Genomic DNA, 18244 nt, shown 5'->3' with positions numbered 1-18244 from the left:
GAACTGTGTGTCTCAGTTGTAAGGAGGCGGCGCTATACTCACTGTCGTCTGTGGTGAGGATGAAGGACTCGGGGGTTCTGTCAGGAAGTGGAGGAGTCAGGCTCTCCTCAGCTGCACAACCAGAGATAATCAAGCTCTAATTTATTATTGAATAACAAGGAATGCACTTATCAATTTTGTGTGTGGGTGTGTGTGTTATGATTAAACACATTTGTGTAACTTCTCTGTAAGTGACAGAAATGTATGTATGGGTTTTTAGATCTTAATTCCATCAGTCAGTCTTGTGATCTTACTTTGAGGCAGCAGTGGAGGAGTCATTGGGTCCAGCGATGGACAGTAAGGGTGGAGGTTTGAGGTTGTGTTTGATGCCAGATCAGGGTGTGGTGCTGCTACTGGAGATATCACAAGATAATTTTATTGCGATTAACTCACACATGTATTAATTTCATAACAACTGGCAGATGCTGAGTTTCTCTTAACAGTTTTTAAAAAGGCACATAACCCGTAAATTTGAATTTATATTTATGTATATCAACTGTCAGCTGGCTGAATTATTAGCCAGTGCATACAGCCTTGTGCATTATGTTATTATAGATATCTTACCTGTGAAGTTCATTTTTGCTTTCAGGCTCTGCAAGGAAACGAAAGTATGTTGCTGTTACATAACTGATGCATTGAATGCTCTCACTGTCTGATAACAGTAATTTTATACAGATTAATTTCAGAAACCGATCAGTCTGAGTTTAAATTCCAGGATACGTAAAGGTCCAGTGTGTAGGATTCAGGGGGATATTCAATTTAATTCAGTTGAACTTTATTTATCCTGAGGGAAATTCTTGTGCTAGAGAATGTTTCATATTACAGTAACCACAATTTAAAGTTCACAACCAGAACAACCAGTGGGTTCCCTAGGTCAGGGTCACTCACTGGGCCCAGTTTTAGAAACAATATTATGGCAAAATATACAAGACAAGAGGTGTTTTCAAGGAGCAAAAGCAAAACCAGTGCCCAATCGAGTAAGAATAGGAGTTATTTATAATGGCAGAATTGGAATATAACATACTAGGTGTGTTTCTTTAGTGTATATTTACCTGAAAATAATAATCATTGTGTTTTTGTTACCATAGAATGAGCCGTTTATATCTACATAGGAAGCGGGTCCCAGGACCCCAGGAAGTGTGCCAGGCTTTGAAGCTAATTTTCGTAGTGGCTAAACAATGTAATTACACCTCTCAAGTTCATCACGTGATGCCTTTGGGCACAAAAAGACTTTTCCCATTGACTTATATTTGGAAATAGATGTCTGTAAATCAGTGGGTACATTTTTTGAACATCACAAACCTGCAAAATGATTCGTTTCAGTATCAGGATTTCATCCATTTGTTGTAATGACATTTGGAAAATCTAGAAGAGCAAGATTAAATGTTCATTCAAGTAAGTGGAGTGCCAAACCAAAAGTAGCTGGCTCAGCTGGTGGAAGTTCACTTGCTCTTTCAGCCCAATGATTTGGAAGCAGCGTCGATCAAATCAGTAATTTCATGCCACAGACTGAAACACTGGAATGAACAAGGCCCCGCCTCCAAAGCTGTATCCAGGCCTCTTGATGCATCCATGGTGGGGCCTCGTCCACAAACTCTGCCATGTTTCTACAGTAGCCCAGAGTGGACAAACCAAACACTGGCTCCAGAAAGGACCATTTGCGTTTTCGGGTCAACCACTGTAGTTAGAGGCCCCTCTGTGACAAGCAGCATCGATAAAACAGATTTCTCACCATGGAACTGCTTTATTTAGTGTTTTTACTGGTTTAAAGCCCCGAGTGAGTTTGTTTTGTAGTGTAGAAGACCTCTGCGGATACTCTGGCGGCTCTTGGTAAAAACCTCGTGACCATCTTAAGCTGTCAGAGTAAAGGTGAGCACACATCTGTCAAGCCAAACAGTGTTGGAGGAACACTGATTTCTAATGTGAAACTGCTTTATTCAGTGTCTTTAGCAGTTTAAATCACCTGGTCCTCTGCGGATAACTCAGCTCCCGCTAAAAACGTCCTGAGCAATGAACTTCCTCACAGCTTAATGCCACCAGATCCCCCTAAATTTTACACACTGTTCATTTAATGAGGTTTAAACCTCCTTTAAAAGTTAACACTTAACTTTTATGGTCTTGGTGACACATGTGCATTATCCACATTCTCACTTGACCACAGGTGTCAAACAGATGCTGATGTCATTATGTGCTCAAATAATATAAATATACTCATTCATCATTCAATTGTATCTTTCCGGCCTTTGCAGCAGTGACTTAGAGGAAGTCACACCTCAGCCAGCGCAGAGACTTTGTCCTCACCTTGCTCCTCATCCAAGGAGTCGCCTCACTCTGAGATGTGGTGGCAGCTGACTTTGAGTCACCAAACCACTCTGAGGACATTCCTATTCTGTTCAGGTTCACTGCCGGCTTGACCTCTGACATCTGCTCCACAGGAGCTGAAAGGTAAACAACAACAATAATAAATTTCATTGTTACAATTTTTTTATTCACAAATATTCACTTTTTTGATTATTATTGAAATTATTGCGATTTCTTATGAAGTCACCTTCATCAATGGCCAACTCATAGGACTCTGGGGTCCTCTCTGGAAGTGGGGGGACAGGTGAGGGGGGGTTGCCTGGTGATACGGAAAAAAACATCATCAGTCAGTCAGTGTTGCCGATTTTTTAACATCAAAGAGTCACTTTTACTTTAACAATATAATTGCAGACATGAAAGGAGCTCTGTGTGGAATTCAGAGCGTATATGTTGTCCGCATTCCCAACATAGGAGTGACAGGCGGCTAGCAGCAAATGGAGCTTAGTCCATAAACAGTGCTAAATGACAGCAACAGTGTTGACAGGGCTAATGGTGTAAACCAGGGAGGAACCAGAGAATGGACGTTACACTTCTGAGACAACAGTGCAAGCTGCGGTGATGAGCTAGCTAGTGGGATACACACATTCACTCAGGGTGCATTCAGACCTAGAGTTGTCTTGCTTTGGTCTGAATCAGGGACTAAATTTGTTACAAAGTTGTATAATTGCCTTCAGGAAGTAAACAAAACGTTGAAGAAGAGTACATTTGCAAGATAAATGTGACACTTTCTAATGTCACAATGGAGGGACAACTACGCAGGTTGATTTTAGCGCTGCTCATCGTGGACTATATTGCTGTCATTGTTCATTTTAGTCAAACCATACAGTTTGAAAACGAGGCGCGGCTCCAACTAGAAAACAATGTTTTGATGCATTGGATGTGCTGAATGTGCATATTAAGGCAGTACAGGAGGAGGTGCACATTAATAATCCTCCAGGACTGTAACATGCTCATGTTTAACCCAAACAATGTGTCATGTGACTACAGTCTCACCACAAACAAATGTTTGTGTGATTGCTGTGTTCACACCTGCCCAAATGAACTGCACACAGTGGACAAACAAACTTGAGTGCAGTTGAACTGAACCAAACAGGGCAGGTGTGAAAGCACCCTAACACGCCTGCACAGCCAAAATGACTTCACACAACAAACCACCGAGAAGCTTGGATTCCAACACACACAGAGTTAGCTTGACTTCCTTCTCTGCTCCTGACGGCGCTACGCAACTATATCTTTACAGAGCAAATAGCTGTTTGCTGCTATATTTTTACTCTGAATGTTGCATACAGAACCTTTAAGTGTGGCACTGAAAGAAAAGCATATTTGAGTACACTCTAAAAGATATTTAAGAGTTTCAGATATTCTCCACTCACTGTACTTCTCGCCTCCCAGCTCCCTGACAGCCTCAGCAGCAGCATTGGGTGGAATGATAACCATTAACCTTTCACAGGGTTCTGAGGGCTCTGACAAACACAAGCATAACATGTTAGGTCCTGGATATATGAGCACACAGCAAGATTATTATATCAGGAAACCCATACGCACTTGCTTCAGTGTAAACAATAAAATTAGATGATCAGAAGCTGTGAAATATGTGTATATACATTAAACCTAAAGGAGGAGGAATGTGCTCAGAGTAGGCATCATAGCATGCTTCCAATTTTTTTCAGTGCCTTTATTGAAATAACAAGTTACCTATTTATTCATCTTGAGAAAATGAGCTTTGTTATTTTGTGATAATCGGTTGTTTTATTTTGTTGTCTCAAAAAATGAGGAAAATTACAAACTTATTGGGCTACTTATAAGCTGATTTAAGCTGAAAACGCCTCAGCAAGGAGTACCTGTTATTTTTATTATTGACTGAGGTACCACTTCCTTACCATCACCATCTGATGCAATCAATAATATCATTAACAGGTACTCCTCAATTTGACAGTTTCAACTTAAATCTGCTGCTACAGTTGTCAAGACACCATCTCTGATGAACAAAAGTAGCCTAATAAGAGGAAATGACTTTTTGTTAATCATCTTCTTATCACGAGAAAACAAAGCTTGTTTTTTTGTGTGTTTAGAAAATGAAATAAAATAATAAAAGGGAATAAACTCATTATCTTGAGAAAACGAAATAGAACAACCTTTTTGAAGACGACAGCAGATGAAGTGCTCATGTGGGTTGCAGTATGTAAGTTGCAGTATGTATGCTTGTTTTTTTTTAGTAGCAAATTAATTAAGTTATTATCTTGAGATAACATAAATCAATAAAATTATAAATCAATTTAAAAACTATACCAAAAAAGAGATTTTTGGCTGACGTATAGATGAGGAAAGGTTGTGTTAGGGGAGTGCATATTTAATTTGTAACACTGGGTGGTGCTTGGACCGTAAATAAACTGGGTTTATTTGATTTAATTAGGTGGTAAATAGACTGGGGATAGTTGTTAATTATTTGTAAATAAAATTGGAAATTTGTTGAAATAATATGTGGTCAAAGAAGAAGTGTAAGAAAGAGGAGGGGCATATAAGTTTAACTTCAACCTACTCCTTTTCGGACACTTATCTTCGTTTTGTTTGTTTTTTATTTTTTTTATTTGTTTATTTTTGGTTCAAAATAAAGTCGTTCATTCATTCATAAAGCTTGTTTTCACCAGATAATGAAATAGAAGAACCTTTTGCTTTCTTACTCTGAGATAACTAAGCTCTTTTTCTTGAGATAACAAACTAATGATAATAATTGGAAGCACAGCCATTATTGGTGTCTGTATCATGGAAACTAATGGTTTATGCTCCAGTTTAAGAGAACACCAACCTTCATCCACAGCGATTATGTAGGATTCAGGAGTTCGTTGAGGTAGAGGAGGAGGTTCTTCTTCATCTTTATCATCTCCACCTGTACCTGCAAAATGCACATTAGTTAATCTGAAAGTCAAATTCTAGTTTCCTGTTGTCTCTGTGCTCTGGACTAACACGTGCTCTTGCATGACCGTATTTACCTGAGGCAGCAGAGTCAAGCTCCATAGTCTGGTCATTCAGACACAGTGAGGGTGTGCTGAAGATGGGGCTAACTGCCCACTGTTTGGCTTCTTCACTGGAGTCCACTGGAGCCTCCTCAGATGAAGGGGAGCTCATTGGAGTGTCAAAGTACGGGTCTTCCACCATCAGACAGATGGCTGCCGCCATGGCTGGTGAAGCTGGAGGGTTCAGTGTCGGTACATCATTGCTCCTCTCCTCCACTGCGGAGGCTCTCTGGCTGCTATGCAGCTGTGAGGGTGAGGTCCTGGGTCCCTCCTGCAGGTGCTGGGTGGTGGCCAGAGCCTCAGGAAGGGACTGGCGTAGGTATTGTTGTTGTTGGTCACTCTGCGTGTCCTTGGCTCTCAAGTCAATGAGATTATCTGAAGCGGAAGGCGAGGGAGTGCGGTACTGTTTTAAAGCCTCCCTCTCCTCATCAAGCAGGCTCTGGAGTTGTGGCAGCAGATCCATGTCCTCACTCAGGTCAGAGAGCTCGCTTTCAGTGTCAGGTGTGATAGCGGGCGGGACCGTGGTCACCTGGACAGTTTGACAGGTTAGCGTGAGTCACAACAGGTTTAATAAATGAGGAAAGTTTACATTTACAACCCGTCTGTCCCATTCTTGTGAACGAGATATCTCAAGAAGGCCTTGAAGGAATTTCTTCAAATTTGGCACAAATGTCCACTGGGACTTAACAATGAACTCATTAGGTTTTAAGTGGTCATGGGTCAAAGGTCAAGGTCACTGTGATCTTATCTAGCTCATTCTTGTGAACTTGATAATTCAAGAACACCTTGAAGATTTTTTTTTTCAAATTTGGCCCAAATGTTCACTTGGACTCAGTAATGTCCTGATCAGATTTTGGTGGTTGAAGGTCAAAGGTCAATGTCTGTGTGACCTCATAAAATATGCTTTTAGCCATAACTTTTTAATTAATACACTATTTATGACAAAATTTGACACAAATATCTAATAGGATAAAATAAGGAAGTGATGACATTTTAAGTCCAAAAGGTCAACTTCTCTGTGAAGTAATGTCGTAATCTGCAAAAAAAACGTGTTTTGGCCATTACTCAACATCATACCTCAGTAACAGAAGGGGAGACATATGGTCAGACACTGGATTTATGTGTGTGAAGCATCCATGTTTTCAGATGCATGGATGTAAACGAAATGAGTTGTTACACCTCGGCATATCGGATATGTGTATATAATGACTGAGCCTTGTGAAAATGCCCCTTTCATACCTAGTCATGATACTACCATGATGGCATTGTGGTACAGTGGTTAGCGTTGTCACCTCACAGCAAGATGGTTCCTGTTTCTAACTGAGGTCGGGGTTTGAACTCTTCTGTGCAGAGTTTGCATGTTCTCCCTATGTCAGTGTGGGTTTTCTCCAGGTACTCCAGCTTCCTCCCACAGTCCAAAGACATTCAGGTTAGTTAGTGACTCTAAATTGTCCGTAGGTGTGAATGTGAGCGTGACTGGTTGTCTGTCTCTATGTGTCAGCCCTGTGATAGTCTGGTGACCTGTCCAGGGTGTACCCGGCCTCTCACCCAATGTCAGCTGGGATAGGCTCCACCCCCCTGTGACCCGCAACAGGAGAAGCAGTTATGGGAAATGAATGGATGAATGAATACTGTCACCTGTAACCAGTTAACCTGTTTACCCTTCGAATGTTCCAAACTGTTGTTTCTCGACCATTCTACAACTTTCTCAATCTTTTGTTTCCCCGATCCCAAATTTTTTGAAACTAGTTACAGGCATCAAATTTCCAAGAAGTGTTTATTCAAAAGAAACAACAACAAAGTCATCAGTTTGAACATTAAATATCTTTTTCTTTGGATTGTATTCACCTGGATATAAGTTGAAAAGGATTTGCAGTCATCACATTCTGTATTTATTCATGTTTTATACAGTATCCCTACTTTTTTGGAATCAGGGTTGTAAATGCATTAATGCTTGACATGTATGAATTTTGCCAAACATTTAGTGTCACTGTGTGTGTAATATTATACAGTTTGCAAATTCAAAGGCCCTTGCAGGTTGATAAAATACAGCTTGGTAAGTGTCTAGCTTTGGGTAAAGCAGTCGCTTTATTAACGCCTTCATCTGTCTGCAAATATGATAATTTTCCACTCAGGTCATGTGACTGTGTTCTATATCGGTGACAGTGAAACCACAGCCTGCCACAGATGTTGTTTCTGCTTTCCTGATCGAGATGGTTGTGCGTGATAGTTAGTGCTGGTGGAGCAACATATTACGCATTTCCATTCTTTATATGGCTCATTCACAAAGGAGTCTTCCTGGTTGCTCACCTCATTTCTGCAGGCCTGTGCATCCATGGTCTCCAGATATCTCTCAAACAGTAACTTGATGGTTCGGTACACCAGATCATATTGCTCCTGAGGTGAAACAACAAAAACCTGCTCTGTTAGGTGACGTTACCCTGGGGGCATGACGCACAAAACACACTTCATCACAAGATCTTTGATAGGAGGGAGCGACTGACATTAAGAACTCTCTGAAATGTGGTTCTGCTTGTTGGAAGATTTGTTACATGTGATGCTTCATTAAAAAAAAAATGACAGCAGCTTACCTTGGTTTGAACCACCGAGGGCCTCTGGGTTCTCATGTTTTGAACTAAGTCATAGATACTGAAATCCAGAGTGATCATCTAAAAACAGGCAAGAAAACAGCTCAGCTCGAATCTTTACAGTTGAATTAATCTGACTTTAGGCAGATAATGTGCAGAGAGCATAGAGGCAGGAATATCTCACCTGTTTCTTCAGGAGGTTCCAGGTATAATCGATGACACACAAGGCTCCTGTTCGACCACAGCCAGCGCTACAACCACAGAAACAACAAGACACATTTAACAACTCAGCTTATCCCCAGCAAGACTACCCAAATTATTATTAGTCGTAGACGAGTTTAAAAAGGTATTTGCAAACAACAGATTTTCAAGCACACTGTCATGAATATCTTGATTTTCTGAAACTCGTTGTCGTGCATGGTCTTAACTGCGCCCATCCAGCACTAAGCAGGTTTAAAGGAATACTTCACTCACAAAATGGCCTTTTGTAAATCAGTTAGTTGTGCTATCTTGAATTAGTGAGGAAAATGATGGGTGCATTGTGAATCGCCTACTTTTTCTTTTACTTTTAGTAGGTACTGCCGCTGTCCTTAAAAGGCATGCACTGTTGCATGTAGTATGCAGGCAAGCGGGAATACTGCTTCCTCATTATGTTATGCTATGACCCTCTTACTCATACATGCGTTACCATGGAGATAAAACAAATTGCCATTCACAAGCTGGCCAGAGGTCAACCCAGACAGCTTTGATGTTGTTATTTTACAATAACTTACAACTGCTAAACATTTCTCTGTCATTGTTATTTAATACTTCTGTCCTTTTGTTGCTGGTTATATTTATGAGTATTTTATTCAATTAAACAATTAATATTTCTATTATTACTGATCGACAGGTCATCAGTCACCTGAATGGGCTATCATCCATCACTGTGACTTCTGACAGTCAAGGTTTCGTCCACTTTGCAGAGAATTGTGGGTCAGAATAGCCAGAACAGCATGCTGGCTTGCATACTGCAAACTCAGATGGGATGTAGTAAACCATCCTGGTATTTTTGGCACACTGCATTTGATATACTGTGTGTTCCAATCCCCATACCACCATACTATGTAGTACGGCAGAAAAAGATTTAGTATGTCCCACTACATAGTATGTGAAATGTAGTGTGCCAGAGAGTACCAGGATGTTCTATGACGTCTGCGTGCTTTTCTGGCTATTCTGACCCACAATCTTCTGCGTAGTGAAGATGCGTCATATCTACTGAGCCGCAAACAGATGACAGCTTAACAGCTGACTGACAGCTGTCAGAAGTCGCAATGACGGATGACAGCACATTCAAGTAACTGATGACCAGTCGAATAGTAATAATGGGAATATTAATAATTCGAGTGAACAAAAAAATTATAAATATTACAAACAACAACAGAACATAACTATAAAATCAACAACAGAGAAATGCAGATGTAATTTCACTGTCACAAATATAACATATTAGAACCTACAATCTGTGTAGTTATTACTTCAAAGTTAAACTACATACATTGCAAAGTGACAACAGCAGAGCTCTCCGGGTTGATCTCTGTCTCTGGTAACAGGTAAATAAGTAAAAAGAAAAATTATGTGATTTGGAGCGCACCCTGGCTATGTATTAGGACATACTAAATCTTTTTCTGGCATACTATATAGTATGGTAGTATGGGTACTGGAACACTCAGTTTGTTTTTTGTCACATGCCTCTGCTGAAAATGGCAGACATGTTGATTTACTGATTGATTGGGGACCAGTTGAACAACAGCAAAACTATATCAAAACATCAGCTTACAAACTTTCACACAACTCAGGCAGTAAAATCCAAGTCTCATTCATCATTCATTCACTGATGTTGGAGTCTGGCTGTGAAGAGGGCACAGATACTTTCACTTTCAGTTTAGCTTTAAATAAGGTTCTAGAGAAAATGGGAAATGAAACTGAACATACGACTTGACAGTATGACTAATTAAACGGTCATTTTTGGGTGACATATTCCTGTGAGCAAATGCTGACAGTCATTTCCAGATCCTAATTCAACCAGTTCAAAAAGGCTCAGTGAATGTCTTTTAAATTCACAGATTAAGTTAAAACAATAGAAATAATAAATAGATAGAAAAGGTTTAAGGCTTTGACTCTAACGTTATACTGTATGGGCAGGCTGAGAAGTCATTTGTAGAAACTTTGCTCATTCATAATATCCAACATGACTGTCCTGTGTCACTGAGTCAGACAGGAGTTGATTTAATGGTAATTCTAGAGGCTGCAGTTAGTGTTTGGGTTTGATTGTAGTAAAGTACACTGTAAGAGGTTTGTGACATAACTTCCTTTCCCTGAGTGTTGAGGAACAAAGTGACATTTTGCAGTGATAATGACTGCAGCTGTCTAGTGGTTACATCATTCAAAAGTGGGGTGATTTCCTTGTATGTAGGTTGGACTCTGCTACTGACTCAACATTCCACTTCTGACGCATCATCCTCAGGAAGGTGTGGGCCTGTCATGGCGCGACATGCTTTCATATCGCATTTTTCGACAGTTGTCATACAGTTACTTAATTTATACTTAATATGTGCCGCAAAGTACTTTAATTAGTCATCAAAACAAAACACGCTTTCAGGTACCAAATAACATATACTCGCCAGACATCCCAAGAAGTAAGTGACTTATTTAATGTTTTGTATTTCAACTCAGTCTTTGTGCATCATCTGTATTTGCAAAATCGATGACTGTTTTTATCCTACTAAACAAAGCACTGCAGTTTCCAATAAATCATCAGTTTCCAATAAAGCTCATCCTTGGTTTTGTTGAAATGGCACATTGAAAAAAAAATCCTTCATCCATTCATCTTTTCAAGCAGCTACAGTAATCTCACATAACCTCACATGGGCCCCACCCCATATCCCCCCTAGCCAACTTGATGTACACTATATTTGTGCACACAGAAAACATCTTAAAGATCTGTTATGCACAGATTCACAACACAAATTATTTCTAAGGCCCCACACCTCATATGAATAATCAAGCACAGAACACACACATGCAGTCATGGAAGGATTACTGAACGGGTCTACCGGGCATGGGACCAGAGGCCCAGAGTGTAAAGCAGGATTTATATTTGTGTGTACCTGTGTGCAGAGCCTATGCCGCAGCCTACATATGTGGCCTACGGCATTGTCATTTATACTTGTGTGGTGGTGTATCTGTGTCACCACCACACACCCAAAACACACATTAAACATGGCTTAATAGAGACAATTTCAAACACAAGTACACAAATCAGCTTCACTATAACTCGCAGCATTCACAGACAAACACTTGTCTTTATCTGGACACATTTTCCTCACAAATACAACATGCTAATGTTTTTAGCATAAGCGTATGGGATTTTACATTGTATAAATTAGCGTATCGGCTAGTGGACTTTTTCTCTACTCATATGAAGCCAGGGACAACAGCAACATTTACAACTCTGGCCTTTACTTGCAAAATGTTACTCAAATTAACACGTACCAGACAGGAAGAGGCTTAAAATGACCAAGAGAGATGCATAGGAGCTATAAAGAGACACAAAATAACTACAAAAATGGGCAATATAACCACTAAGAGACACATAATGACAAAAGAAATACTATATTGCCTCACAGAGACACAAAATTACCATTAAGAGACACAAAACCACAAAATGATACGTTATGACTACAAAGAGATGCAAAACAACAAAAGAAGAAAGAAATACTATATTGCCTCACAGAGACACAAAATTACCATTAAGAGACACAAAACCACAAAATGATACGTTATGACTACAAAGAGATGCAAAACAACAATAGAAGAAGAGACTAAACAACTACAAAGTGTGTTTGTCCTGCTCCTATGTAGAAGAGTCGAGGGGGCTTTTGCATATCTCTGCGCAGGAGCCCACTGTCTGATAATCCGCGACTTCATACAGTTGCGTGTGTAAATAGATAGAAGTGAGTTTAACTGTTAGTTTCACTAAAAAGGTAGATGTGGCTTTTAAATCAGACAGAGGTGTAAGACTGGAAAAACTGAGGGGAAATGCCCACACATACACTTTAAACCTTGTGGGTCGCTGGCTATCCGCCTACGCACACTTCCTGTCTCATAAGAGGAGGTGCCAATAACTTCTAAGGTCTATAGTGGGGGGACGTATACATGCTGCCCATAGGCAATACATTTGCCATAGTAACTACTCACTCTGAACCAAGAGTTTCTCTCTGTCAGTGTGAAAGTGCTTTCTTACAACAAAACAAGACCTGTCCATCAGTAATTATGATAATAATCATTATAAAATTTACAGATGTTGCCAAATATTCATTTTAGGATGTTTTGGTTGATAATGAGAAAAGGCTGCCGCTCCTCTTAGGAGTATAGAGGCAGAGACAGTCGACTAAGTAAGGAGGAAAAGTAAAGGAGACAGGGAGCCAGTGACAGATGCTACTATGGTTGTGATGTGTTGTCTTTTACTTGTGCTTTCTCTTCCAGCTGCATTTTGTGTCTGTTCTTTTGTTACTTGGGTAGTTCAGTTAAAAGAGCACTGCTATAGTCAAGATGAGAAAAGACAAAAGTGTAATTCAATGTCCTTGCACCGGAGAGTGCAAAATATAGTTGGTTTGATTTCTATGGTTGAAAAATGTGGTCTGATGGCCGAAGTACACGAGGCATAGACGTGGAGCGTGAGACAGAGGTATTTACCTGCTACACAGACTCCATCTTTGCAGTGTGTGGTTGCTGCTAGCTTCACTGTGTGTGTATTGAGTTTTGCCAAGAGGTAAGGCAGTTGGTTACGTGGGGTTTGTAAGGTATAGGCTAAATTAAATGGTTCTAAACAAATTCACTGGATTGTTTTACTAACCTGATGCATTGATTTGATTGATTTACTTTAATGTGAAATGTAAAAACAAATGCAAGGTTGCTCTGCTGCGTCACACTGCCTTTGGTACAATGAGGTATTAATTTTAAACATTTTAAAAAACACACTTTTTACACAGTTCTATGTAGTTTCTACCTGTTGTAGGGCCACAGAGCTGTGCTTAGAGAAAAATAAATAGACCGGCTGCTTAAAAACCAGGTTGAACAGTTTGGTGTCCACATTGCAAGAGTAGCTTCTTTGGTCAGTGTGTTCTTCAGCTTATTCTATTGGGCGCATCCTGCTGTGGGCATGCTGTCAGTGTTTCACCACATCTGTGTACCATGTATTTGGCGTAAATGACACAGAATGATTTCTTACCATAAGTCATAATCTATAAATATAAATTGAACCTATTTTGCAGGAGTTTTAAGGCTACCTAAAATTCTGTTTGTCTTTGATTCAGCCCCAGTAACTAAGATCTCTCTCTTTCCTCATTTAATTTCAGATAGTTGTTAGTCATCCAAATTGAAATACTCTTTAAGCAGTCAAACAATTTAGACTCATCTGCATAGCTATGAAATTTAACACCATGTTATTGCATAATTTGGCCCAGTGAAAGCATATATAGTTAGAATAGTGGACCAAGCATGGAGCCTTGTGGAACACCATCCTATAGAATTTGATAAGTAGTTGTAGCATGTTTACCATCGCCGAAAAACTAAAATCTGAGTGGAACCAGGTGACAACCTCTCCAGTAATTCCAACTGAATGGTTTTATTATTCTAGAGTGCCTAATAGCTACGCATGGCTATGAAATTTCCCACCGTGTTTTTGCATAATTTGGCCCAGTCGAAGCATGTATGGTTAGAGTAGTGGACCAAGCATGGAGCCCTGTGGAACACCGTTGTGTAGAATTAGATAAGTAATTGTAATATGTTTACCAGCACTGAAAAACTTAAATCAGAGTGAAACCAGGTGAGGACCTCTCCAGAAATTCCAACTGAATGCTTTTATCATTCCAGATTGTCTGATTGATATTTGTGGCAGATTTTATTATAAATAAACAAGCAGTTTTAGGCCTGAAACAGGCCTAAAATTATTGATCATAGATGGATTGAGGTCGCTTTTCTTAAGGAGAATTAAGTAGAAATAAATTCCATGAGGAAGCCTGACCTGCAGTGGATGCAAAAGGGGATGTCATCATGGGCTTGATAGGAGCGCATCTCCTGTAGCATGTCCAGAATGGGAGGGATGGAGTCAGGTACACCGTGATCTGGCCAGTTGAAATAGTGCAGCTGTTTCAAAGTTCGGCTACACTAGAAAAAATAAAAGCATCGCAAATGCAATAACAAATCAAACCTCTTTTCAGAGCACATTTAATAACAAGGTTCGTGACAATTGTCTTGTCAATTTCAGCAACCGCCTCCAGTCTTTGTAGCAGCTAACAACAATATAAGCTGATAATCTCTTGCTTGTCTCAGGAGAATCACCCTGACAGTTATTCTCACAGTCAGAGTATAGTATAAACACTACTTACGTTGCGATAAGTCACCCGTAACGTCCTTGTCAGATAATCTCCTTTATTTTCCTCTGAATCCTGTTAAGAAGAAAAACAGCAGTGTGTCTTTAAAATGAGTACTTATTGTTACCGTAAAAAGGTGGATAATTTGAATTTATTTTGTACTGTGTTAATAATAGTAAAACCAAGAGTTCTGTGACACAGATGTGTGAAGATAGTGTGAGATAGTGTGTCAGCACATGTTATGGAACAGTTCTGCAGAAATGTCAAAGTAAGAAGTGTGACTGTGAAAATAAAAGTACTCACACAGTAAACTGTAAATGGCTCACAAACAAATGGCTGCTCTTGTTTCTGTGGCCAGTAGCGCTCTGATTTTTTCTACCCAAAAAAAAGGAAAGAAAGAACAGTGGTTTTCACATTTTACATTTCACATTGTTCAAAACTGTCTTACATGCGCAACAAACTTCAATCTAAACATCAGACCAACACATGCAGTGACCCAGCGTAGTGGTTTATAAAACCACAGCAGGCTGAAGGTAAACTGACACACAGAATGCACAAGTGTTGATGGTACACAAGCAGCAGGAGCAGCATGGACATGTAGATAATTGTCTTACCTTTCCCATCTCAAATTCTCGACAGGCCATCACCACGACCTGGAGCCAAGACAAGACAACAAGATTTATGATGTACCAAAATATACCACATCACTGCTGGTGGAGTTCAAAAGGTCAGTTTATGTAACCAAGGTAAGGATCATTTTACCCAACACATGCTAATAGTTGTTTTGAGAGCAACAGTATATGTTGAAACACCTTGTTGTGCCCACAGACGGCAGGCGGGTCATACCTTTATGTTGTACTCCCAAAGCATCCTCAAGAAGTCCAGTACTGTGTGAGGAAGAGGACCCTGAGTAGCAATGTAAGCCCTGGAGCCTGACACTCCCTGTAGACAAAACACAGCTGTTAGTCGAGAGTCAAAGAACTTTAGTGACATTAGTTACATACTGTAAATATACATATACTGAAAGTGTAATTTTTTTTTTTTTTTTTTTTCAAAAAAGGATGCTGCTTAGAAAAAAAAACTTAATTTACCTTGATGAAACTGGCGTTGATGTACTCAGTGTCATTTTTAGATGTGGTGAGAGTGAGCTTTACTCTGGTGTGGTCGACTAAAATGAGAGAGAAATATGTAGCTGTAATATCAATGTTGCACAACTCAGAAGTCACTGACTGTTTGACCTCTCACAGCCTTATGGTGCAAAAAAATACAAAGAATTAAAATAAAATAGAAATAGAAGAAATTATATTAGTATTTATTTCTTGAAACCAGATTGACATATTCCACATTGTCCTATTTAATAGATAATAGAGAATGTATTTTTAAAAATTAATGAAATACGATCTGTCAACACAATTAGTCACACTTGTACCTAGGGCTGGACAATACAGCAAAAAAAAATTATATTGCAATATTTTGAAATGTTTTAAATTTTAAGTACAAGGATTTTTTTTTTAATTAAATGAACTACAGGTACAATAAAGTTAAATAAAATACTGTCACAATAAAGTTGAATAAAGTACTGTTATAATTAAGATAAATAAAATAGTGTTATAATAAAGTTAAATAAAATAGTATTATAATTAAGTTGAATAAACTAGTGTTAAAATAAAGTTAAATAAAGTAGTGTTATGATAAAGTTAAATTAAGTAGTTATAATAAAGATGAATAAAATACTGTCATAATAAAGTTGAATAAAGTTAATTTATAATAAAGTTAAATAAAGTACTGTTGTAATAATGTTGAATAATGTAGTGTAACAAAGTTAAATAATGTAGTGTTAAAATAAAGTTAAATTAAGTAGTGTTATAATTAAGATAAATAAAATGCCATCATAATAATGTTGAATAAAGTAGTGTTATAATAAATTTGAATTAAGTAGTGTTAAAACAAAGTTGAATAAAGTACTGTTATACATTTTAATAAAGTACTGCTGTAATAAAATTAAATTAGGTAGTGTTAAAATAAAGTTAAATTAAGTAGTGTTAAAATAAAGTTAAATAATGTAGTGTTAAAATAAAGTTAAATTAAGTAGTGTTAAAATAAAGTTAAATTAAGTACTGTTATAATTAAGATAAATAAAGTACTGTCATAATAAAGATGAATAAAGTAAATTTATAATAAAGTTAAATAAAGTACTGTTGTAATAATGTTGAATAAAGTAGTGTAATAATGAAGTTAAAGTACTGCTGTAATAAAGTTAAATTAGGTAGTGTTAAGATTAAAATAAATAAAACACTGTCATAATAAAGTTAAATAAAGTACTCTTATAATAAAGCTGCATTAAGTATTGATCAAACAAACAGCAATAGTTAACAAACTAACAGCTCTCTAGTTCATATATTAATACTACTTGCAGGTTGCAGTGTTACTGCATGAATGTGTCTAAATAGTAACATTAGTGGTCTGCAGTCCTGCAGAGGAGAAAAAAACCTTTGCCCTGCTCACACTCTGTTGCTCGGTGGTGGTCTGGATGGGCAGAGGAATGTGTGTGTGTGTGATGTATAATGTTTGTGAGTCTTTCTTTGTGTTTGTGTGTATCAGAGAGAGGTAGATAGCCAGTGGCTAAAAAACAACGTGACAATTTATACTCAACAATATAGTCATGTGGAACAAGGTACGATACATGGAGTATATTCAATATATCACCAGCCTCTACTTGTACCAGATTAACAAGCTAGCACGGGGGAAATATTTACATTCTTCAACTTTAAACGTGTGGAACCTATACACCTAATTAAATGTTTTTTAACATTTCACCAACTAAATTGTGCATCAGATAATGTTTGCTCGTCTTCAGTTTCTCTAGCTCGACTCGCTATAGATTCCAAATCCGGAAAAGTGAAAGTCTTGGAGGAAAACAGAGCATTAGGTAACTCATGGACAGATTCGTTTTCTCTGCAAAGTTATGTTGTTTTTTTCCTGGTAAAAAAAATGTCTCTTTTGATCGTATAGGTTGTCGACCCTTAACCGAGCAGATCATCACTTTCACAAACAACACAAACACTGTCTGCATCACAGTGTTTGTGTATCTGCATCTAAATGCCATGCAGCCTGTAATACCATGAGCCTATTCTTTGATCCATCCACATTTACTTTGAGCATTAATGTGTCAGAGGTGTGAATATAGAGAGGTCACACAGTCACAGTTTCTCTGTCATATCTTATCTGAGCAGCCCTGATGCAGAGGTATATTTATCATCTAATGCAGATGTATAAATGTCAAATGTGCCTCGAGCAGAGCTTACAGGGAACAATGTCTTTGTATCGGTTCTTCTTGATGTTCTCCTGCTTCTCTGCTGTCTTGGTTGGGAAGGTCCTGTCAGTGCGGTACTTCATTGACTGACTTTTTAACCTCTGGTGAAAAAAGAGGGAAAGTTAATCATTTTATATTCAACTACAGCATTTAAGTTTTAATTCCTTTAAGTTATGTGAATGTCAAACGGCTTTTTCCCCACTTTCCCAACTGATAAATTAAGTTGTGTTTAGAATCTGCCCGTGGTGGCTGAACCATGTTGGTGGATAAGTAACTTGTTGAGACTATATATTGGAGTACTGCTGTATTATGAAAATGTCCCCAGTATTAGCTTGTTTTCATGTAGACTATGTGTCACTGCTATTCCACAACAAAATGACCAGAAAGCTGAAAACTGTTTTTCTAACAGACTACAGTGTAAAATGTGCCTCAGCTTTTGTTGAGGCATTAAATGCACACATATAGTCGAGTGTAGAGTTAATACACCTAAATAAGATTTCTCCAACTTATGAT

General features: G+C 38.5%; 2 protein-coding genes and 1 long non-coding RNA gene across 6 annotated transcripts in view; 1 reads left to right on the top strand and 2 right to left on the bottom strand.

Moving 5' to 3' along the window:
* cd34 (CD34 molecule) overlaps positions 1-18244 on the bottom strand; it is a 286734-nt gene that overhangs the window by 142067 nt on the left and 126423 nt on the right. The gene's annotated exons all lie outside the window — the stretch shown is intronic.
* Positions 1-18244, bottom strand: part of ptpn22 (protein tyrosine phosphatase non-receptor type 22) — a 31381-nt gene that overhangs the window by 8586 nt on the left and 4551 nt on the right. The window contains exons 3-20 of one of the 2 annotated variants that reach the window (XM_049580723.1): positions 17724-17832; positions 15510-15586; positions 15265-15360; positions 15033-15071; positions 14722-14793; positions 14434-14493; positions 14070-14212; positions 8187-8253; positions 8006-8083; positions 7725-7811; positions 5391-5943; positions 5207-5293; positions 3774-3863; positions 2588-2659; positions 2341-2477; positions 604-631; positions 294-392; positions 43-111 (exon numbers count right to left, since the gene is read on the bottom strand). In XM_049580723.1, the coding sequence (XP_049436680.1) occupies positions 43-111; positions 294-392; positions 604-631; positions 2341-2477; positions 2588-2659; positions 3774-3863; positions 5207-5293; positions 5391-5943; positions 7725-7811; positions 8006-8083; positions 8187-8253; positions 14070-14212; positions 14434-14493; positions 14722-14793; positions 15033-15071; positions 15265-15360; positions 15510-15586; positions 17724-17832 (1963 nt within the window). The remainder of the gene's footprint in view (positions 1-42; positions 112-293; positions 393-603; positions 632-2340; positions 2478-2587; positions 2660-3773; positions 3864-5206; positions 5294-5390; positions 5944-7724; positions 7812-8005; positions 8084-8186; positions 8254-14069; positions 14213-14433; positions 14494-14721; positions 14794-15032; positions 15072-15264; positions 15361-15509; positions 15587-17723; positions 17833-18244) is intronic. The other variant, XM_049580724.1, reaches the window with a different exon arrangement.
* LOC125891434 (uncharacterized) lies at positions 2360-15355 on the top strand. Its single transcript, XR_007449639.1, has 3 exons — positions 2360-2484; positions 15058-15145; positions 15247-15355. It is a non-coding gene; the product is annotated as an uncharacterized LOC125891434 (long non-coding RNA).

The sequence above is a fragment of the Epinephelus fuscoguttatus genome, linkage group LG7, assembly GCF_011397635.1.
Source record: "Epinephelus fuscoguttatus linkage group LG7, E.fuscoguttatus.final_Chr_v1".
NCBI lineage: Eukaryota > Metazoa > Chordata > Actinopteri > Perciformes > Serranidae > Epinephelus > Epinephelus fuscoguttatus.
Note: the sequence above shows the minus strand (reverse complement) of the source record. Positions and strands in the feature narration are given on the sequence as shown.